This window comes from Nomascus leucogenys, chromosome 9 (assembly GCF_006542625.1).
Source record: "Nomascus leucogenys isolate Asia chromosome 9, Asia_NLE_v1, whole genome shotgun sequence".
Lineage (NCBI taxonomy): Eukaryota > Metazoa > Chordata > Mammalia > Primates > Hylobatidae > Nomascus > Nomascus leucogenys.
The window spans coordinates 58,723,075-58,746,177 of NC_044389.1; the positions used below are offsets into that span (position 1 = coordinate 58,723,075).

At 44.7% G+C, this 23,103-nt stretch overlaps 1 protein-coding gene across 4 annotated transcripts in view; it reads right to left on the reverse strand.

The window, feature by feature from the left end:
• Nucleotides 1-5,195: 5,195 nt before the first annotated feature.
• The window catches only part of NAAA (N-acylethanolamine acid amidase), a 29,985-nt gene continuing 12,077 nt past the window's right edge, over nucleotides 5,196-23,103 (reverse strand). Inside the window, exons 5-11 of one of the 4 annotated variants that reach the window (XM_003265765.2) lie at nucleotides 20,820-20,896; nucleotides 15,776-15,948; nucleotides 15,564-15,626; nucleotides 14,735-14,801; nucleotides 13,586-13,614; nucleotides 9,698-9,815; nucleotides 8,480-9,168 (exon numbers count right to left, since the gene is read on the reverse strand). In XM_003265765.2, the coding sequence (XP_003265813.1) occupies nucleotides 9,734-9,815; nucleotides 13,586-13,614; nucleotides 14,735-14,801; nucleotides 15,564-15,626; nucleotides 15,776-15,948; nucleotides 20,820-20,896 (491 nt within the window). In that variant the 3' untranslated portion in view covers nucleotides 8,480-9,168; nucleotides 9,698-9,733. Of the gene's footprint in view, nucleotides 5,877-8,479; nucleotides 9,169-9,697; nucleotides 9,816-11,087; nucleotides 12,616-13,585; nucleotides 13,615-14,734; nucleotides 14,802-15,563; nucleotides 15,627-15,775; nucleotides 15,949-20,819; nucleotides 20,897-23,103 lie in introns of those variants that run through there. The other 3 variants (XR_004031722.1, XM_003265766.2, XM_030819000.1) reach the window with 3 other exon arrangements.

Genomic DNA, 23,103 nt, shown 5'->3' on the forward strand with positions numbered 1-23,103 from the left:
TCTCTACAAAAAATACAAAAAATTAGCAGGGGATGGTGGCGTGTGTCTGTAGTCCCAGCTACTGGGGAAGTGGAGTTTGCAGTGAGCTGAGATCACACCACTGCACTCTGGCCTGGGCAATTGAGTGAGATGCTGTCTCAAAATAAATAAATACATTTTAACTTTTTAATTAAAAAATTTTATTGCCTCTTGTTTTTAAAATGTATTTTATTTTGGTAAGAACACAACATGAAATCTACCCTTTTAACAGATTTTCTTCTTCTTTTTTTGAGACAGGATCTCACTCTGTCACCCAGGGTAGAATGCCATGGCATGACCACAGTTCATTGCAGCCTCGACCTCCTAGGATCAAGTGATCCTCCCACCTCTGCCTCTTAAGTAGTTGGGACTACAGGCACACATTACCACTCCCAGTTAATATTTTTATTTTTTGTAGAGGCAGAGGTCTCACTATGTTGCCCAAGCTGGTCTCAAACTCATAGACCCAAGCAATCTTCCTGATACAAACAGGAGACAGGGAAATACTGGGAAGTTATTTATTTTGTTTGATTTATTTACCTGCCAAAAGCCCCACCCTCAAGCCTGGAAACCCGAGGCCCCAAATGGGAATGGGCATTCCCGTTTTCGTGCCCAAATGTTGCATCTTGGCCCGCCACACCCCACATCCTATACCCATATAATCCCCAAATCCCTGGGTCCACAAGGAGATGAGCAGAAGAGCCAAAGAACTGAAGAACGGCATGGCAGAAAAGGAGCAACTGAACATCTAGAGGAGTCCGGCTGGGGACAGTTGGAGAGGAGTTCCGCCACAGGACTGCTGAACTGCAAGGGAAGATCATCTTTCCACTCCATCTCCCTTCCAACTCCCCATCCATCCCACTGAGAGCCACCTCCACCACTCAATAAAACCCCCACATTCACCACTCTTCAAGTCTGTGTGTAACCTGATTCTTCTTGGGTGCTGGACAAGGGCCCGGGTACCAAGGGGGCACTGAGCTGGTTAACACTTAAGCCATCTGCGGATGGCAGAGTTAAAAGAGCACTGTAGCATGCCTACTGGGACTTCAGGAGTCAAAGCACCATCCCTAGAAGCTGCCGTGGAGCCAGAGCCCCAAAGTGCTCGCTCTGGTTCCTGCACCTGCCTGTCTGTATCCTCCCGCTCCTATAAGGGGTTTGAGCTTGTGGCAGCTGAAGAGAGAGCAACACCCCTGTTGAGTGTCCTGCAAGGGGAGCCAGGAAACTCTCCTGTTTCACCCCCACCTCAGCCTCCCGAAGTGCTGTGATTATAAGCATAAACCACCATGCCCAGCCTCTTAACAGATTTTTAAGTGTATAATAGGCACAATGTACAGATCTCTAGAAGTTATTCACCTTGTATAAATGAAACTTTACACCAGTTGAATGGCAACTTCCTATTTCTCAGCCCCTTAGCCTTTGACAACCACTATCTACTTCCTGCTTCTATGAGTTTGACTATTTTAGATACCTGATATAAATGGAATTATTCCAATAAGCACTGTGATTGGCTTATTTCATTTAAGATAATGTCCTCCAGGTTGTCATATTGCAGTGAAGAAAACCAAAATATGTCACCCCAAAATACACCTCTTTGAAATAAGAATTATTTTGAGCTAGGCTGGGTGCAGTGGCTCACGCCTGTAATCCCAGCACTTTGGGAGGCAGAGGTGGGCAGATCACGAGGTCTGGAGATAGAGACCGTCCTGGCTAACACGGTGGAACCCTGTCTCTACCAAAAATACAAAAAATTAGCCGGGCGTGGTGGCAGCCACCTGTGGTCCCAGCTACTCAGGAGGCTGAGGCAGGAGAATGGCATGAACCCAGGAAGTGGAGCTTGCAGTGAACCGAGATCACGCCACTGCACTCTAGCCTGGGCAACAGAGCAAGACTGTCTCTAAAAACAAAAACAAAAACAAAAACAAAAACAAAAAAAATATATTTAGAGCTAAAGGCAATTAAAAAGCAGCAAACAGGCTGGGCATGGCAGCTCACGCTGTAATCCAAAGTGTAATCCCAGCACTTTGGGAGGCCAAGGTGGGTGGATGACCTGAGGTCAGGAGTTCAAAACTAGCCTGGCCAATATGGTGAAGCCCCGTCTCTACTAAATATACAAAAATTAGCCGGGCATGGTGGCGGGCACCTGTAATCCCAGCTACTTGGGAGGCTGAGGCAGGAGAATCGCTTGAACCCAGGAGGTGGAGGTTGCAGTGAGCAGAGATCACGCCATTGCACTCCAGCCTGGGCAATAAGAGTGAGACTCTGTCTCAAAAAAGAAAAAAAAGCAGCCAACAGTATGCAGTGGCTCATGCCTGTAATACCAGTGCTTTGGGAGGCCAAGGCAGGCAGAATTTCTTGAGCTCAGGAGTTCGAGAACATCCTAGCCAACATGGCAAAACCCGGTCTCTACTAAAAATACAAAAAAAAAAAAATTAGCTAGGCCTGGTGGTGCACGCCTATAATCCCAGCTACTCAGGAGGCTGAGGCACAAGACTTGCTTGCACCCGGGAGGCAGAGGCTGTGGTGAGTGGAGATCATGCCGCTGCACTCCAGCCTGGGCAACAGAGCGAGACTCTACTGCACTCCAGCCTGGATAACAGAGCGAGACTCTGTAGTCCCAGCTACTTGGGAGGCTGAGGTGGAAGGATCGCTTGAGTGCAGGAGTTTGAGGCTGCAGTGAGCTATGATCACGCCACTGCACTCCAGCCTGAGCAACAGAGTGAGACCTTGGCTTTAAAAAAATAAAAAAGAAGATAGTCTTGCTCCTCTTCTTCTTCTTTCAGGAAGGACAAAGGCTAATCCCCAGAGACAACTCTAGATCCTTATTGGCCTGGACATGGCACCAGAGAAATCTACATACCAAACTGTACAAACTAGCCTTTATCTACTGTTTAAGTCAAATAAAATATAGAGACAAATTTAACATTTTTTGGGGGAAGCAAGAATTGCAATTCCAGGTCGTCCACAGAGACAGGATGATCTTCGGTACGTTCAAAGAACAAAGAGAAGGTTGGAAGTTTTATAAAAAGGAGAAATGTTGCATATTGTTTTGAAAGAATGTTCATCAGCACTAGTAAAGTTTTGGGGAGGGAGCAAACTCTGATTGGTGAGTGGCTGCAGTGGGTAAAATTAATCTTACAGTCTTAGCAGCTGTTTCAGTAGCTACTAGATAAAACTGGTTTCAGGTTTTAACAGACAGTTTCAGCAGTCAAGCTTGCCAAGAATTGCATTCTTGGAGCAATGTTTTGTGCCCTGTGTGCTTTTTCTTCCTGTCCTCTAAATGCCCTTTTATAATAAAAAAATTTTTTAGAGACAAGATATCCTTGTCACCCAGGCTGGAGTGCAGTGGTGCAATCATAGCTTACTTCAGCCTTGACTTCCTGGGCTCCAGCAATTGTCTCGAGTAGCTGGGACTACAAGTATGAGCCACCACACTGGCTAATCTTTTTGTTTGTTTTTTGTAAAGACAAGTGTCTCCTTACATTGCCCAAGCTCCTAGTCTCAAGCAATCCTCCTGCCTCAGCCTCCCAAAGCACTGAGCTACCGCACCTGGTCTTGACTTTTTTAGTTGGTCATGACAAGAATGACCCAATTCATATAATTAACTTTTTCTTTTTTTTTTTTTGAGACAGAGTCTTGATCTTGTTGCCCAGGCTGGAGTGCAATGGTGTGACCTCGGCTCACCTTCACCTCCACCTCCCAGGTTCAAGTGATTCTCCTGCCTCAGCCTCCCAAGTAGCTGGGATTACAGGCCCCCGCCACTGTGCCCAGCTAATTTTTTTGTATTTTTAGAGGAGGTGGGGTTTCACCATGTTGGTCAGGCTGGTCTCAAACTCCTGACTTCAGGTGATCCGCCCGCTTCAGCCCCTCAAAGTCCTGGGATTACAGGTGTGAGCCACCACACCCAGCCAATTAACTTTCATGCTATCTTTTGTTATTATGTATTTTCCTTTCCACAATTTGCTGCCCCAAGAGACTCAAGGTCCTTTTCCTTTGTCTTCTCACTTTTCTAAAAATTTATAGTTCCTTTGCTAAGATACCATATAAAAACAAGTTCAAAACAAACCTTTGAGTTACTCTTCTCTGGGTACTCCATATTGCATATTCTGTACACATGTTAATCAACTTCTATTTGTTTTTTCAAATGTTAATCTTTTTTGTTGTTATGTTAATCTGTCTTTTGTCAGTCTAATTTACAAGGCCCCAGCTGAAAACATAAGATGGGTAGAGGAATTGATTTTTCCTCCCCCACAGCGAGACCATCTTTTTCACTTTTTAGAGTCAAGTTCTCACTCTGTTGCTCAGGCTGGAGTGCCGTGGCATGATCATAGCTCACTGCAGCCTTAAACTCCTGGGCTCAAGTGATCCTCCCACCTCAGCCTCCCATGTAGCTGGGGCTACAGGTGCACACCTCCATTCCCAGCAAAGTTTAAACAAACTTTTTTTTTTTTTTTTGAGACAGAGTCTCACTCTGTCGCCCAGGATGGAGTGCAGTGGCGTGACCTCGGCTCACTGCAACCTCCGCCTTCCAGGTTAAAGCAATTCTCCTGCCTCAGCCTTCCAAGTAGCTGGGACTACAGGTGCATGCCCAGCTAATTTTTGTATTTTTAGTAGAGACAGGGTTTCACCATATTGGCCAGGCTGGTCTCGAACTCCTAACTTTGTGATCCACCTGCCTCGGCCTCCCAAAGTGCTGGGATTATAGGCGTGAGCCACCACACCCGGCCTTAAACAAATTTGTTTTTTAGAGACAAGGTCTTGCTATGTTGGCCAGGCTAGTCTCAAACTCCTGGGCTTAAGCACTCCTCAGCCTCCCGAGTAACTGGGATTACAGATGTGAGCAACTGTGCCTGTCTGTCTTCTTTTTAAAGGATGAATAATATTCCACTGTGTGTATATACCACATTTTCTTTATCCATTCATGCCTAGATGGATATTTAGATTGTTGATAAGAGTGTTACTTTCCTCCTGATATTGGAAGGACATGTTCCAAATGGAGATTTTATCTCTTGTTTTCAGGAAGAAAATGGGGAGGGTCAGAATGAATTTCTTTTCCCTGCTGGTTTTTGTAAGTGCCTTTAGCTCAAAACAGTCCTTATACCAAAGTGGCATATTTGGGGTAGTGTGTTCTGAGCTCCTTCAGCATACTTCAAGTTCAGGAGAAAAGACACAAGAGAATGTAGGTGAGCAATTCTGAGATAGCTGAATATTCTCCAAAATTGAACAAAAGACACAAATTTGAAATTTGGGGAGCACAACAAATCCCAAGCAGGTTTAAACAAAATTCAATATCTGGACACATTGTAGTCAAACCATGTGACACTGTTATCACTGTCACGCATGTCCGTGTGAAGAGACCATCAAACAGGCTTTATGTGAGCAATAAAGCTTTTTAATCACCTGGGTGCAGGCGGGCTGAGTCCAAAAAAGGAGTCAGCAAAGGGTGGTGGGATTATCACTAGGTCTCGTAGGTTTGGGATAGGCGGTGGAGTTTGGAGCAATTTTTTGTGGGCAGGGGGTGGATCTTACAAAGTACATTCTCAAGGGTGGAGAGGATATTACAAAGTACCTTCTCAAGGGTGGGGGAGGGTGTATCGTACAAAGTACATTCACAAGGGCGGGGGAATATCACAAAGTACATTATTGCAAGGGTGGGGAGGGCGTCTTGTCACAAAGTCAATTGATCAGTTACGGTGGGGCAGGATGTCATCAGTTAAGGCAGGAACTGGCTATTTTCACTTCTTTTGTGGATCTTCAGTTGCTTCAGGCCATCTGGATGTATACGTGCAGGTCACAGGGGATATGATGGCTTAGCTTGGGCTCAGAGGCCTGACAATCACCTGATGGGTTCTTTTTGCTCACTGCACAGACAAAACCAATTCACTGAGATCATACTAGAGAAAGAGTTCAATTAACAGTCCTAGCAGGAGCATGGGTGTTATTACTCAAATCAGTCTCTCCAAGAACTCAGAGGCTAGGGTTTTAATGGATAATTTGGTGAGCTGGGGGCTAAGGAGGGGGGTTGCTGATTGGGGATGAAATTACAGGGGTATGGAAAACAGTCTTTATGCACTGAGTATGCCCTTTGGGTGAGGGCCACAGGACTATATGACTCATGGTCACAGGTCCTGGTGGGGTCAAGTGGTTGCCAGAATGCAAAAGTCTGAAAAACATCTCAAAAGACCAATCTTAGGTGCTATAGTAGTGATGTTCTCTACAGGAACAATTGGGGAAGACACAAATCTTGTGACCTCTAGCCACATGACTCCTGAGCAGTAAGGGATTATAGAAACTATGCCTACATTTAGCAGAATTCAGGTTCTTCCCATAATCCTTTTTTTTTTTTTTTTTTTTTTTTGAGATGGGGTCTTGTTCTGTCACCCAGGCTGGAGTGCAGTGGTGCAATCTCGGCTCATTGCAAGCTCCGCCTCCCGGGTTCACGCCATTCTCCTGCCTCAGCCTCTCCAAGTAGCTGGGACTACAGGCGCCCGCCACCACACCCGGCTAATGTTTTTTGTATTTTTAGTAGAGACGGGGTTTCACCATGGTCTCGATCTTCTGACCTCGTGATCCGCCCACCTCGGCCTCCCAAAGTGCTGGGATTACAAGCATGAGCCACCGTGCCCAGCCTCTTCCCATAATCCTAATCTCATAGCCTTCCATTAGTTTTACAAAGGTGGCTTTACTCCCTAGCAGGGCAGAGGTTAGTCTGAGGGTGGGGTTATTATCATCCTTTCTTTAAAGTTAAACTATAAACTAAATTCCTCCCACAATTAGCTTGGTCTGTGCCCAGGAATGAGCAAGGACGGCCAGCCTGTGAGGCTAGAAGCAAGATGGAGTCAGCCATGCTAGACTTCTCTCTGTCATCATCTTTGCAAAGGCAGTTTCAACAAAAAGGACAAATATCTGAAAAGCAACTAGAGTGTTGGATTACTTAAATCATTTTCCCGAGGAACAGCCCTCAATGCCTTGGCTTTGCCTGGTTAAAATTAGGGTATTCCCCAAATTTCCAAAGATCATGGTATATTTTCAAGAAAACAAAAATGGAATAAGACTAATAAGTAGAAATTTAGCCTGGCCAGGCTGGGCGTGGTGGCTCACGCCTGTAATCCCAGCACTTTGGGAGGCCAAGACGGGCAAATCACGAGGTCAGGAGTTCGAGACCAGCCTGAACAACGTGGTGAAACCCCGTCTCTACTAAAAATTCCAAAAATTAGCCAGGCATGGTGGTGCACGCCTGTAATCCCAGCTACTCAGGAGGCTGACGCAGTAGAATCGCTTGAACCTGGGAGGCGGAGGTTGCAGTGAGCCGAGATTGTGCCATTGCACTCCAGCCTGGGCGACAGAGGGAGACTCTGTCTCAAAAAAAAAAAAGAAATTTAGCCTGGCCAACATGGCAAAAGCCCATTTCTACTAAAAATACAGAATAAACTGGGCATGGTGGCACACGCCTGTAATCTCAGCTACTCAGGAGGCTGAGGCACAAGAATCGCTTGAACCCTGGAGGCAGAGGTTGCAGTGGGCCGAGACTGCACCACTGCACTCCAGTTTGGGTGGTGGAACAAGACCCTGTCTCAAAAAAAAGAAAAAAAAAAGACTAATGAGTAGAAATTTCTAGTTTCGATGGCTGTGTGATGTGTGATACAGCTGGCATGAGTAAACTACTTCTCATATTTGATTTTTAAAAGGGCACTGGATGATGAAAATTGAACAGTATTTATACAACACTGTCCAAGAAGCAACATGAATATTCTGGGCCACTAGAGAGGTCTGCAGTATATCAGGGGAGCGATGTTCTGTACCTGGATAACACTTCCTTCTAGACATTCTACTCACTATGCCAAAGGAAAAGTTAAGCCTGGGAACCGAGACCCTCAAAAACTGCCTTCCTTTTGTTCCCAAACATAGCTGTAATTTCAAACGGTTGCTTTATCTTAAGTAAAATGTAGATTTACTGAGCACGCGACAAATGCATCATTGACGTTCCCTCCATTCCCTTGTTTTCATGTGCTAAATGTAGATTCACTGAGCACCAATAATAAGAGCTCACAAGAATGTAACCACTTGCCTCACTGTCTACCCTCTTTTTATCCCCCACTCCTGCTTGCTCTTTCCCCTTTAAATACCAAAGTCCCTCAAACCCTCTTTGGGAAAAGCACAGGACAGGTCCTCCTGTGACTGGTGTTTCTTTTTCCCGGGCACGTCCTTATCCTTGGCAAAATAAACCTCTCATGGATTGAGTGCTGCTTCAGGACATTTTCATTTACACTTTTAACCTTTTCTGACTTCATCCTCAAGGACATTTCTTTCATGCACATGTGAAAAATCAAACTCTACCAAGCAGCTGTTCATTCCCTTGAATCCTGACACTTAAATAACATCACAACTAAGAGAGTTGCTTTTTCAGGACAGCCGTTCAGAACCACAAGACTTCAGAGGTAAGAAAGCAGGGAGAACACAATGCTAAATTTCTTTGAAATTTTTTTTTATTCTCCTTGCCAACATTTCTTTTGACATTTTATTACTTAATTATGTCACATTAAGAAATAACTTGGTTGCATATTATTTTCAAAAAGCAGTAAGAAAGTAGCTATTGAGAAAGAAGGAGGGCCATGGGTTTTTCAATAAAACCTTAGAAACATTATAAAAAACGAGACTCCCATTACATGCAAATACATGATCAAAGATCAGACTAACACACATTCAAACAGGCTTGGTTCGAAATAGAGTTCTCCATTTCTTTCAGATGAGCCTTTTTTCTTAGGCTCTTTCAGAAGCACTTCACAATGAACAGAGGTCTTGCCAGCTCATTTCATTAGTGGAGAAGCAAAGGTATGATGGCAGAATCATGAGAAGATGGAAATAAGGCCTGAAAATATGGCTTGATCTCTGAGACCAATTATCTTTGAGTTATTCAGGCCAGGATAGAAGCTTAGAGAGGATCGAGGCAAACCATGAAGGGAAGGGAATGCAGGACAATGCCCATTACTGGCTTTACCACAAACTCCAAATTGATCTCCTGGCCCCACTTCTCAAGGTTGAAAAGTTAAATGAGGAAGGAGCCTGCATTGTTCGTAACATAATACGATACTTTCACTTTGTCTTAATTTTTAAGGTGCAGCTCTTCAAGAATTTCGTTTTTAAAAAAATCATCTGTAAAGGAAGAAAAAAATGCATTTAATTCAAAGACTGATTTTTTTTTTTTGAGATGGAGTCTCATTCTGTTTCCCAGGATGGAGTACAGTGGTGTGATCTCAGCTCACTACAAACTCCACCTCCCGGGTTCAAGCGATTCTCCTGCCTCAGCTCCTGAGTAGCTGGAATTTTGGGTGCCCGCCACCACACCTGGCTAACAGTTTTTTGTAGTTTTAGTAGAGATGAGATTTCACCATGTTGGCCAGGCTGGTCTTGAACTCCTGACCTCAGGTGATCCGCCTGCCTCTGCTTCTCAAAGTGCTGAGATTACAGGCATGAGCCATCACGCCCGGTCAAAGATTGGTTTTCATACAAACAATTCCAAATAAAATATCTAATGATGACAATCTGACACAAATGACAATGCCAGATGCTTGTCAGAAAATATTATATATGTATACATTTTAAGGATGTTACCATCCTTTGTGAGAAATACCAGCACACACCCACTTCACCCCCTCTCCCCAAAACAACAGTAACAACAAACCTTTCACAGCACGGGTGAATACGCTCTTCTGCTGACTTACTTTCCACTTGGGTTTCTGATCCTAGTCATGTACTTGTCTGGGCTACCGGCACTCATTACCGTAGTATAAATTGTGAGGCTGAAAATTATGAGAGGAAATTTTATGTACACATCATTTTCTCTAACATGCCAGAGAGGAAGAAAATGACCAAGTGCTTCCCTAACACTTGGGATCTGGGACAAGGCCCTTTATGCCAGAATATTTTAAATCTGTGAATCAAGAGATCAAAGTGCTCTTTCCTCCTATTTTGACAACACGGTGGAAGGCCAAGTTGGAACTTAAAATTCTCAGACTTAATTATCTGGGTGTGGTGGTGCCTGAAATCCCAGCTACTAGGGAGGCTAAGGCAGGAGAATTGCTTGAACTTGGGAGGCGGAGCTTGCACTGAGCCGAGATTGTGCCACTGCACTCCAGCCTGGGCAACAGAGTGAGACTCCGTATCATAAAAAATAAATAAATAAAATCCCAGACTCCTCAGAGCTCTACCCCAAGGCAGTGGGGGAGACCAAGCCTTGGCCCTCACCCTGGCTCTGTCCTACCCTCAAGGGCCTTACTTGCACACATGTGACATCACCGCCTTCGCATTCCCCAGCAAGCACCTACCCCTGTGCCCTCCCTCAGTGGCCGTGCACCACCATCAGGAGAATACCACCCAGAGAAGAGGAAAACACAAACCCTGGAAGTGGAGGTGGGGCTGTTCAGGCTGAGAATTACAGGGTCCTGGGTACTTGGGCAGACTCTAGGTGGGCAAATGCCCTTGGTCCAGCAGATTCCTTATACCATGCTTTGGGGGGTGGTATCACAACTAGAGGAATTCCAGAGGGGGGCCTCTAAAGCTCCAGGATCAAGGCACCTGCCCTGCCCCTCCACCTTGCCCAGATCTAAGGATGAAAAGTATAGTGTCATTGATTCCACATTCCATATAGCAAGAGACCTAAACAACTTGAGCACATGTGCCCACATGCACACACATTTGGCTTGGAATCCAGCTGAGGTGCATGTGCAAAATATCGGAGCTGGGTTGTTCAGAAACAGGCAGAATTAGCAGCACTGGGTCCACAGCTAAATCACACACCCAGTTAAAGACAGCATTATAAGCAAGTGCAGAGCTTGTCCAAGGGTAATGGAGGTTCCCTGAACAGGACCTTAGCTGCTCGTTTACTTTAGTCATAGTTCTATTCTCCATTACTGTTTTAGTATTTTCTCTGCTCATGAGCCACAGCAGAGGATGGAGTTGTATTGCAGGTGGGTGTAATTTTTGCAGCACAGCACAAGGGGGCAGCATAGAGCTAACTGCGTTTGTTCAGACTACTTTTTTGTTGTTTTTCTGTTTTTCTTTTTCTTTTTTTATTTTCAGATACAGCTATACTTATTTCTATTAACCTCACACAACTGAACAGCCTCAGTTGAGGTTAATCATTACATGTAAAGGGCCTGAGAGTCAGAAATCTGTGTTAATTCTCGCTCCATGGTGATTGTCACTTAAATGCAGTTTCTCTTGACTTTTCAAGTATACAACAGAGAAAAACATTACTTGGTAAACTTTATAATTTCTAACAATTTTATTTTGACCAAACCATTTCAGAAACCACTTAAACATTCATAACTCTTAACTCAGTAATCCTACTTCTGGGAATTCAGCCAAGGGAAATAATCTGAAAGTAAGCAGGGGAGAGGCAAACGAATATGTTTATTTCAGAGTTTTAATAGAGGAAAATCTAACAACTGGAGAATGCTTAACTCAATTATAATACAGCCAACTGGCCACTGCCACCATGTAAAATTATGAGGGCTGTTCAAAGCAGAGAAAATGCTTTGTTTTATTAAAATAAATGTAACTATTTTATTATAATACTAATTTTTAAAAGATATATTCATCACTTCTTTTTTTTTTTTTTAGACGAAGTCTCCCTCTGTCGCCCAGGCTGGAGTGCAATCTCAGCTCACTGCAACCTCTGTCTCCCGGATTCAAGCGATTCTCCTGCCTCTGCCTCCCAAGTAGCTGGGATTACAGGCATGCGCCATGACACCTGGCTAATTTTTGTATTTTTAGTAGAGATGAGGTTTCACCATGTTGGCCAGGCTGGTCTCGAACTCCTGACCTGAAGTGATCCACCTGCCTCGGCTTCCCAAAGTACTAGGATTACAGGTGTGCGCCACCACGCCCAGCCAGATATATTCATCATTTCTATAATTACCTAAAAAAACTATAAGAACACAAAAATAGTTTATTAACCCCCATTTAAAAAATGACTATTAAAAGGGCAAAATTGTGCCCCGCTATGAAGGGTACAGTCAATAGTGCATTGGAGCTAGCTCCTACAGGCTGGTGAGGGCCAATTATTAAATATGCAGGAAGTGTATGAGCCAACTATAAGCCTGAAATCAGCCATGTGGGAGTATTCACACCATGGAAGTCAACAAATGCTACAAATTTGGGAATTTTTTCATTTGTCCCTTCCCACACAAAGAGCTGGTTTACTAGCAGACCACTGGGCATGCTTTGTTACCCAAATAGCTCATTTGTTTGAGTAGCAGAATACTGACTAATTAGTTTTCTTTTCTTTTCTTTTTTTTTTTTTTTTTTGAGACAGAGTCTCGCTCTGTTGCCCAGGCTAGACTGCCATGGCATGATCTCAGCTTACTTGCAGCCTTGACTTCCCAGGTTCAAGTGATTCTCCAGCCGCTGCCTCCCAAGTAGCTGTGATAACAGGCGCGCACTGTCATGCCTGGCTGATTTTTGTATTTTTAGTAGAGACGAGGTTTCACCATGTTGGCCAGGCTGGTCTCGAACTCCTGACCTCAAGTGATCCACCCGCCTTGGCCTCCCAAAGTGCTGGGATTACAGGCGTGAGCCACCGCACCTGGCCTGCTTTCGCTTAAAAAAAAAAAGAAAAAGATATTAAAAAGTATGTGAGTAAAATCCTAGGCTATACACTAGAGAAACCATTGCTCCCAGAATGCTGCTACCAAGGGTACAGGCTAAAGAAGAACATTAACTTAGTGAACTGTCAGTGGAACAAGGAACAGCATTGGAGATAGTGGAAATTCCTCAGGAGGAGAAAAGAAAACCAAATGTATTCAGAGTTTATTTCTAAGGAGCTACTAACAGGTGAAGGCTGTCCACAGCTACCTGACTGAGTTAGGATGAACACCTCACTGCCAGAATATTTCAAATGTAGGAATCAAGAGGTCAGCCAGTCAAAGTGTTTTTCCTCCTAGTTTGACAACACTATGGAAGGCCAAGTTTGAATTTAAAATTCCCAGAGCTGGCCGGGTGCAGTGGCTCACACCTGTAATCCCAGCACTTTGGGAGGCCGAGGCGGTCAGATCATGAGGTCAGGAGATCAAGACCATCCTGGCTAAAACGGTGAAACCCTGTCCCTACTTAAAAAATACAAAAAATTAGCCAGACGTGGTGGCACGCGCCTGTAGTCCCAGCTACCTGGGAGGCTGAGGCAGGAGAATGGTGTGAACCCGGGAGGCAGAGCTTGCAGTGAGCTGAGATGACACCACTGCACTCCAGCCTGGGTGACAGAGCGAGACTCTGTCTCAAGAAAAAAAAAAAATTCTCAGAGCCTCTTTCAGGGTCACTCTATTCTCTTTACCTTTGGATTTCTTCATGGACTTCTCACCTGATTTATATTTGTTTATCACCACCCCTCGCCACCCCACCCATATTAGTCCCATGAGAGCAGAGACTTTGTTTTGCTCACTGCTGTACCCACAGGAGTGCCCCCACAGCCTGGTTACAGGAGCTCTCAGATCCTTGCTGAGCCAAACAGTATGTGAGTGAGTTCACTGTTCTGGAGTGATGTGTGAACAGACATGTTTAACAAGTCACTTACTTGTTATAAACTGGAACCACTGACAAAACCTGCATAGGAAAAAGTCATATTATAGAGAAGATTACACGGTAGAAGAAATACACATAGAATATCTATGGAGGGCCGGGTGCAGTGGCTCAGGCCTGTAATCCCAGCACTTTGGGAAGCCGACATGGGAGGATTGCTCAAGCCCAGGAGTTCAAGACCAGCCTGGGCAACATAGAGAGACCCTGTCTCTACTAAAAAAGAAAAAAAAAGAATGTCTATAGAAAGAACATAACCACTCTTTAGTGTATCTTGAGGTGATATAGACTTTTTTTTGAGACAGAGTCTTGCTGTGTCATCCGGGCTAGAATGCAGTGGCGTGATCTTGGCTCATTGCAACCTCCGCCTCCCAGTTTCAACCGATTCTCTTGCCTCAGCCTCCCAAGTAGCTGGGATTACAGGCACACACCACCAGGCCTGGCTAATTTATATATTTTTAGTAGAGACGGGGTTTCACCATGTTGGCCAGGCTGGTCTCAAAGTCCTGACCTCAAGTGATCCTCCTGCCTTGACCTCCCAAGTGCTGGGATTATAGGTGTGAGCCACCGCATCTGGCCTGACTTTTTAATTCTTTCTCTTTTTTTCTTTTAAACAATGAACATATATTACAACTATGCCTTTTTCTTTTTAATATAAAGAAAAACTTTGGTGAAGATGGACATTTTAACTTATATAAAAGCAAGTTGAGAAAATGGCATATACTTTTTTTTTTTTTTTTTTGAGACGGAGTCTCGCTCTGTCGGGCTGGAGTGCAGTGGCATGATCTTGGCTCACTGCAAGCTCCGCCTTCTGGGTACACACCATTCTCCTGCCTCAGCCTCCGTAGTAGCTTGGACTACAGGCGTCCACCAGTACGCCTGGCTAATTTTTTGTATTTTTAGTAGAGACGGGGTTTCACCATGTTAGCCAGGATGGTCTCGATCTCCTGACCTCGTGATCTGCCTGCCTTTGCCTCCCAAAGTGCTGGGATTACAGGTGTGAGCCACCGCTTTTAATAAATGATTTCAACCAAATAAAACTTTTACCGTAACATTTTCATCTACAAGATTTCACGGAGTTTTTCATATTCACTATTAACAAAACACCAAACATCCTAGGTGTGCGAGACACTGTGACACAAGTTACCTGGAAAAGTGCCTCCAGGCTGAGGTTTGCTTGTCCCGTGGCATTAAGGGCCTTGATGGCAGGTGTTCTGTAAGGACAAAGGTCAAAGGTCACTTGGCATTTCAACAAGCGCTGAAGCCCATCAGCTGTCATTTTTGGGACGCAGAATGCAAGCTCTAGTCTCATTATCCTCCTTTCTCCAAAACGGATTCTGGCCCCAAGCCTGTTTCCTGCTGAGGCCCAGCCCATCACAGTGGAATTCATCCAGCAGCTGGGACAGTTGGCACCATCTGCTCCAGAAAGCTGGGATGATGAAAATGTGTGGCTGCAGAACTGAACAGTGGCCAAACTTGTGGGGCAGTAAAGCCAAGGCAACGTATATAGCTACCTGCACTTTGGAACTGTGCTGACTTATAATTATAGAATGTTTACAACTTGAAGGGACAATAAAAACCCTTGACTGGTTTATTTCTTATTTAAATATGGGAAATAATTTCCTTCTAAAAATATCTTGCCTAGAAGACCATGAACCTGGCCCTTTGCTTTCATTTTACAGACAGGCAAACAGAGGCCCGAGAGCCACCCAGTGAGTCATTAGCAGAGCTGGTGGTGGGCTCTAGGGCTCCTGACCCTGAGAGGCTCCCAACACCCGCCCAGCTGCTGAGAGGCTCTGCCCATTGCTCTCCTCCACACAACACTCCCTTCCTGGCCAAGGCACTGGCGAAGGGGCTCAGGTACATTTTCTGGGAGAGGATAGCACCCATAGGTCTTGCCGGTTCCTGTGACAGAATGGGCATATTCTCCTGACCACAAGAAAACACTGCAAACCAGAAAGCACGTAGCAGCCTACCTCCGGTCATCTTGCTTGGGCGCTGGCTTCCAGTGGTCGTAATTTGTCTCAACTCGGAACCACCTATAACAGAGCACATCATCTTGTCTTATCCAAGGCAATTTACGACATAGCAAAGGAGACATATGAACAAATGTAAAATACCCCTCATTTCACCAATTAAAAAAATGATTATTTGATACAAAATGACCAGAGCTTTCAATTCTACTTACGCTCCATTCAAAGGATCTAGAGGCCAAATGTCTGCTGGGCCATCTCTGTTCCTTGTGATGACCACCCCCTCCTGGGGCGATGTGCCACCAACAATGTAATAAACATCAGCAATAAGGGGAGTCTTGGCCAACTTGCCAACAGCTGCTTCGAAGTTTTCCGACTCATTCAGGGTCTGAACAAAAAGATGAACTTGCATGAGCAACCTCACCTGCAGTTGGGTCCACACCAGATGATGCACAAATGATCCAAAGCACATTCTCCTGATCTGTTATGTCATGACTATCACCTTGATCTGCTCTGACCTTATCCTCTTGTTATCAGGGCTCCTAGGATGGAAGAAATTTCAGCTTCAAAGGGGAGCCAGGAGCAGCAGGAATTTCTGACAGGAGGAGAGAACTGTTGACAAGCCCTAGGCCTGGCTCAGCAAACACGGGCTGTGTGCTTTCCAGGCAGATCACCCTCACAAAGGACTCCTCGTGCTTCTTCATTCATTTATTATTTCAACAGGGTTTTCTTGAATACCTACTCTGTTCCAGGCACTGTGCTGGTGTGGCGATAGAGCAGTGAATGAGTCGCCTGGTCCTATTCTCCCCAAACCTCTGAGGAAGACGGAAAAGTCAACAGCCAATGGTGACACAGTGTAATGAGAGTTCACATAGGAGAAGAAGATGCTATGGATGTCACAGCAGGGGACCCATCCTCACCAAGGGCAGTGGAGGAGGTACTGCAGGGAAGCATCACATGAATTGAAGCTAAAGAGACAAACACAAGTGAGTGGTGAAAGTGGTGGTTGCAGAGTGAGGAGTGGCAGTGGGGACGAGGGTTCTAGTTCGACGGACCAGATTGGCAAAGGCTTGGGGATAAAAGAGCATGCGCTACATTAGGACCCTGAGCTTAACTGGTGTTCAGACACCCCGAGGGCCCATGAAGACTTCCAAAGCCTGTGGCAAGGATACTTAAGGTGATCACTCCCCAAATCTTCAGATTCCATATGGGCTCCTTCCCAGCGCTGATCTGCTCAAGAATATCCTTCAGTGGAGGGCCTGCTCTTCCTGTCTCCACCTTCACAACCACTCTGCTGCCATGTTTTAAAGGAAGTACATTGTATGCTCACCCATCCTGGATATTGCCAGGGCACATGTCAAGGGTGGAGGTGGTGACAGGGTCAAACAAAAGAACAATTCAAGATATTGGTGTCTGCAAAGGCTCCATCATTCAGCACCATAAACCTTAACAGCTATAAGTATAAGGCAAGAAAACTCTACGAAACCCATGGCAGGGCTTTGTAGAGTTTTCCTGCCTTATACTTAGCTACTCAGGGAGGCTGAGGTGGGAGAATTGCTTGAACCCAGGAGGTGAAGGTTGCAGTGAGCCGAGATCGTGCCACTGCACTCCAGCCTGGGTGACAGAGTAAGACCCTGTCTCAAAAAAAAAAAAAAAGAAATGATCCGTCCTAACTTGTTTGACTGTAGGTCATATGATCCTCTTTCCAGAGAGGATCCTGCCCTGTACCCAGAAGAAGGGAATGTATGGTCAGAGAGGCCAAGAAGAATCTAGACACACAGGCCTAGCTGGGTTTCCCCACTCCATCTATTAGCACTGGATCTACCTTTCTGTCCAATCATATTTCTTTTTTTTTTTTTGAGACGGAGTCTCGCTCTGTCACCCAGGCTGGAGTGCAGTGGCACAATCTCGGCTCACTGCAAGCTCTGCCTCCCAGGTTCACGCCATTCTCCTGCCTCAGCCTCCGGAGTAGCTGGGACTACAGGCGCCCGCCACCGCGCCCGGCTAATTTTTTGTATTTTTAGTAGAGACGGGCTTTCACCGTGGTCTCGATCTCCTGATCTCGTGATCCATCCGCCTCCGCCTCCCAAAGTGCTGGGATTACAAGCGTGAGCCACCACGCCCGGCCTGCCCAATCATATTTCTACATGGCATTCCATACTTTGTTAAACCTAAGCATAAAAATGGACAATGTCCCCTGTACCTTTGGGTCTTCATTCTGAAGACCCTATGTCATGTACATGTTAAATAAATTTGTATGCCTTTTCTCCAATCAATCTGCCTTTTGTGAGTTGACTTTTCAGTGAAACTTCAGAAGGCAAAGAGGAAATTTTCCCTTGGCCTTTGCACAGGTAATAGGAGTGATGAAATATTTGTTTGCTTATGTTGCCTATACCATCCCCCAACTACTATCAAATTCATTTTCTCTAACCTGTGACAATAAAGCAAAAGAACATCAATAAAAAATACTGAAGGCACTGGTGACTTATTTTACCCAGACGACAAAGTCAGGGAGTGCAAATGCCTCATCTATCTCAGGAAATGGAGGAAATGGGCAGTGACTGCTAATAGACATGGAGTTTCTTTCTTCTTTCTTTCTTTCTTTTTTTTTTTAGTCTAGGTCCCAGAGGTTTCTTTTGTTATTTTATTTATTTACTTCTTTTCAGACATGGGGTCTCAATGTTGTCTGTTGGACCTGAACTCCTGGGCGGAAGGGATCCTCCCGCCTCAGCCTTCTGAGTGTCTGGGACTGCAGGCGAGCACCATCACACCCAGCAGATTCGTCCTTACCAGAGAACATAGCAACCCCAGCATACGGATTTTTTTTCTTTCCTTATCAAATCAAGAACTTTCACCTTTTTGATACAGGAGATAGAAAGAAATTAGGCAGATAGTGAGGGTAAAAGAGTCCTTGGCAAGGCATCCTTTCTAACAAAAAGTAGCCCAAGAAATTATTCTTTTCTAACAAAGAGCAGCCTGAAAAATCGAGCTGCAAACATAGATTAGCAAGCTGGAAGCTTGCACGGGTGAATGCCAGCAGCTGTGCCAACAGAAAAGGGCTACCTGGGAGCCAGGTATGTTCAAAATGGAGGCGCCATCTTCCCTTCTTTTTTCTTTTTTTTTTTTTTTTTGAGACAGAGTCTTGCTGTGTCGCCCAGGCTGGAGTGCAGTGGTGTGATCTCAGCTCACTGCAACCTCTGCCCCCCGAATTCAAGCGATTCTTCTGCCTCAGCCACCCAAGGGGCTGGGATTACAGGCACCCGCCACTACACCTGGCTAATTTTTGTATTTTTAGTAGAGATGGGGTTTCACCATGTTGGTCAGGTTAGTCTCGAACTCCTGACCTCCTCACTTCTCTGCCTCTGCCTCCCAAAGTGCTGGGATTACAGGTGTGAGCCACACTGCGCCCAGCCCATCTTCCCTTTTCTTTGTCACCATGTGTACAGTAAAGAAGCAGGCAACATGGCACCAGCCAGGTAGAGAATCCATCTGCATAATAAAAGATTAGGGTGGGGGCAGACAGCTTTTCATGCCCTATGTAAATGGTACACCTGATCCAACCAATCTTTCCTGCCCTATGTAAATCAGATACCACCTCCTCAAGCTCACCCATAAAACCACCTGCATTTCACCACAGAAGCAGCAACTCATTTTTTTGGGACTCCTCTTTGCTCTTCTTTCTTTCGCCTATTAAACTTCCACTCTTAACCTCATGCGGGTGTGTCCGCATTCTAGTTTTCTGTGGCCCTGAGACAACAAATCTAAGGTATCACCCCAGACAAATGAGGCTGTTTCATTTTCACTTAAAGGAAACACCTTACAGCTTCTTTTTGTCCCCCAAGTTGCCGGCATCTCTATTCTTGCACTTTGTGGCAAATTATTAAGTACGATAAGGGTTCCTTGAACACAAGCACTGAGATGAGGTGACAGTCTGATAATTGAGACAGTTACTAGGTGACTGATTTCATCTCACTATTCAGAATATTGTGCAATTTAAAACTGATAAATTATTTCTGGAATTTTCCATTTCATATTTCTGGACCACAGTTGACTGTGGGTAACAGAAACCAAGAATAAGGGGAGACTACTGTAGATGTGGCCTGGAGCACAGCACATTTTAATAGGTTCTTGTAGAGCAGGTGTTCCTTTTGTTGTGTGCAGAGCTGCCTTCTAATGCATTTGCTTTGCTAGTTTGGATATTTGCAAATGGAGATTTTAAAAGGAGAGTACATCTGTCTCTGTAGAAGAGCATAATATTATCTCCTATTTTAATCAGCTATTGTGGAAAACTCTAGCCTATGACAAAATTCTCTCCTTGACCAAACTCTAACCAGGCTCCTCTGAGCCCTTTTCTCTATTAGACCTTGACCGTGGCTTATAAAGACTAAAGACTCGAACAAATACTAATAGTTTCTAACAGCTCAAGCCCACGTCTCTCAGATGACTAGTCCCCCTTAAAGTGCCTGTCTGAGAAAACTCCAGGCTGTCAAAAGAATTTGCCATTTGTTCCAGCCAATGCCTGAAGGTAGGGCCCCTGTCTCCCTGTCTCTGTGGGAGGGTAGGAGCATAACTTCTGTTTTTTTTTTTTTTTTAAGACGGAGTTTCGCTCTTATTGACCAGGCTGGAATGCAGTGGCACCATCTCAGCTCAATGCAAGCTCTGCCTCCCGGGTTCACGCCTTTCTCCTGCCTCAGCCTCCGGAGTAGCTGGGATTACAGGCATGTGACACCACACTCGGCTAATTTTTTGTATTTTAAGTAGAGACAGGGTTTCACCGTGTTAGCCAGGATGGTCTTGATCTCCTGACCTCGAGATCCACCCGCCTTGGCCTCCCAAAGTGCTGGGATTACAGGTGTGAGCCACCGTGCCCAGCCTGGAGCATAACTTCTAAGTTCCAGTTAGCAAACTCAAATTGGTTTCACACGAACCAACCCCTCCTTTCCACTCCTCACTTCTCTGACTATCCTAAGCTCCTGTTCCCTCACCTTTTAAAATACCCATCACCTCTGCACAAACCTTAGTTGAGCTCAGTTCACACTGGACTCTTCCTTACTCCAATAGCATATACTGATTACAATCTGTCCTTACCACTTTAACTGGTGCCTGGCTTTATCAAAAAGGTTTATATGCACTTTGCAGACATTAGATGCTTATTCTTTTGAGGAGTTCCTTACATTAAAAGCAACATTGTTAAATGACACAGAACAGTTTAGAAGGTGGAGGTGGAGTTAAGGAGGGCTCCACACTAAAAATACTCACAGCGCGGATCAGCCAGCTGACCGGAATGTGTCTCTGAAACAGGGCAGCAATAGCATTCTCCCACCACCAGCCTTTATCTGCCAAGTTGAGTACATATGTTATATAAGTGTGTGTATATATGTACACACATGCAACAGATATGTTATTTTAGCATGGAAATATAGAGAGATATTCACTCAAGTTTTGAAAGCAGAATCTTTTGTACCAGGATACAATGATAATTATGTTAAAGGAAATAATTCTATCAATTATACCAGGCAAAATAAAATTATGTAGCTGTCAAGGGAAGTGTCTTAGTAAATATTAGGAAGAACATAGAGAACCTGAATCTTCCACATCTGTGATTTGTGCTCACATTTAAAAAAAATACAAATTTTTAATTATTTCCCAAAAGTACTTTTGGGCAACTTTTAAAAGTCTGTTAGGGGATTCACTGCCAAACAAAAGTTTTCATTCAAGGGTAAGCAATGGCAATACGAGAAAAAAATGGACAAATTGAATTTCACAAAAATTTTTAAAATTCTGTGCATTAAAAGACAGTATCAGCCAGGTGCGGTGACTCATGCCTATAATCCCAGCACTTTGGGAGGCCGAGGTGGGCGGATCCCCTGAGGTCAGGAGTTCGACACCAGCCTTGCCAACATGGTGAAACCCTGTCTCTATTAAAAATATAAAAATTAGCCAAGCGTGCTGGGGGGTGCCTGTAATCCCAGCTACTCGGGAGGCTGAGGCAGGAGAATTGCTTGAACCCGGGAGGCGGAGGTTGCAGTGAGCCAAGATCAGGTCACTGCACTCCAACCTGGGTGACAGAGTGAGACTCTGACTCAAAAAAAAAAAAAAAAAAAGACGGTATCAACAGAGTAAAAGGCAACTCACAGATTGGGAGAAAATATTTGCATTAATAAGATATTAATATCCAGAGTATTTAGAGAACTCCTAAAACTCAACAACAACAAAACAAACATTCCAATTTAAAAATGGGCAAAGGGCCAGATGTGTTGGCTCATGCCTGTAATCCCAACACTTTGGGAGGCCCAAGTTGGAGGAGTGCTTGAGCCCAGGAGTTTTAGACCAGCCTGGGGAAAATAGTGAAACCCTATCTCTACAAAAAATTTAAAAATTACCAGGCATGGTGGCACATGCTTGTAGTCCCAGCTTCTGGGGAGGCTGAGGCAAGAGGATTGCTTGAGCACTGTTGGTTAAGGCTGCAGTGAGCTGTGATTGAGTCACTGTACTCCAGCCTGAGTGACAGAGTGAGACTGTATCTCAAAACAAAAAAAAATGGGCAAAGGACCTGAATAGACATTTCTCCAAAGACGATATACAAATGGCCAGTAAGCACATGAAAAGATATTCAATATCATTAATCATTAGGGAAATGCAAATCAAAACTACATTAAGATGGCTACTATTGGCCAGGTATAGTGGCTTACGCCTGTAATCCCAGAACTTTGGGAGACCAAGGTGGGTGGATCACTTGTGCCCAGGAGTTTTAGACCAGCCTAGGCAACGTGGCAAAACCCTACCTCTACAAAAATTACAAAAATTAGCCAGGCATAATGGCACATGCCTGTAGTCCCAGCTATTCAGAAAGCTGAGGTGGGAGGATAACTTGAGCCTAGGAGATTTGAGGCTGCAGTGAGCCAAGATCCCGCCACTGTACTCCAGCCTGGGCAATAGAGTAAGACTCTGTCTTAAGAAAACAAAAAGAAAAGAAAAAGAAAAAAAACAGGCCTTGTGCAGTGGCTCACTCCTGTAATCCCAGCACTTTGGGAAGCCGAGGCAGGAGGACTGCATGAGCAGTTTTGAAATATATAATACGATTATTAACTGTAGTCACCTTGCTGTGTGGATCACCAGAACTTATTCCTCCTGTCTAACTGAAACTTTGTACCCTTTGACCATTTCCCTTTTGTCCCAGTGCATAGCAACCACCATTCTACTCTCTGCTTCTATGAGTTCAAACTTGGAAATGCCACATATAAGTGAAATCATGCAATATCTGTCACAACAGGTTTTAAGCAAGGGAACAACCTGACCATTCTAGTTGCTGGGTAGGGAAAGAATTATAGGAAGGTAAAAATAGTAGCAAGGAGATCAGGTGGACTGATCAGGCAGTACAGGTGTGATGGGGGCTAGCTCAGCAGTGGAGGTAGAGAGAATGGACAGGTACAGTTTAGTTCTGCTGTCAGAGCTGATAAGACTTAGGGAGTGAGGGGTCAGTGATGATTTCTGGTAGCAATTGGTTGGGTAGAGGTGCCGTTTTCTGAGACATGGGAAACGA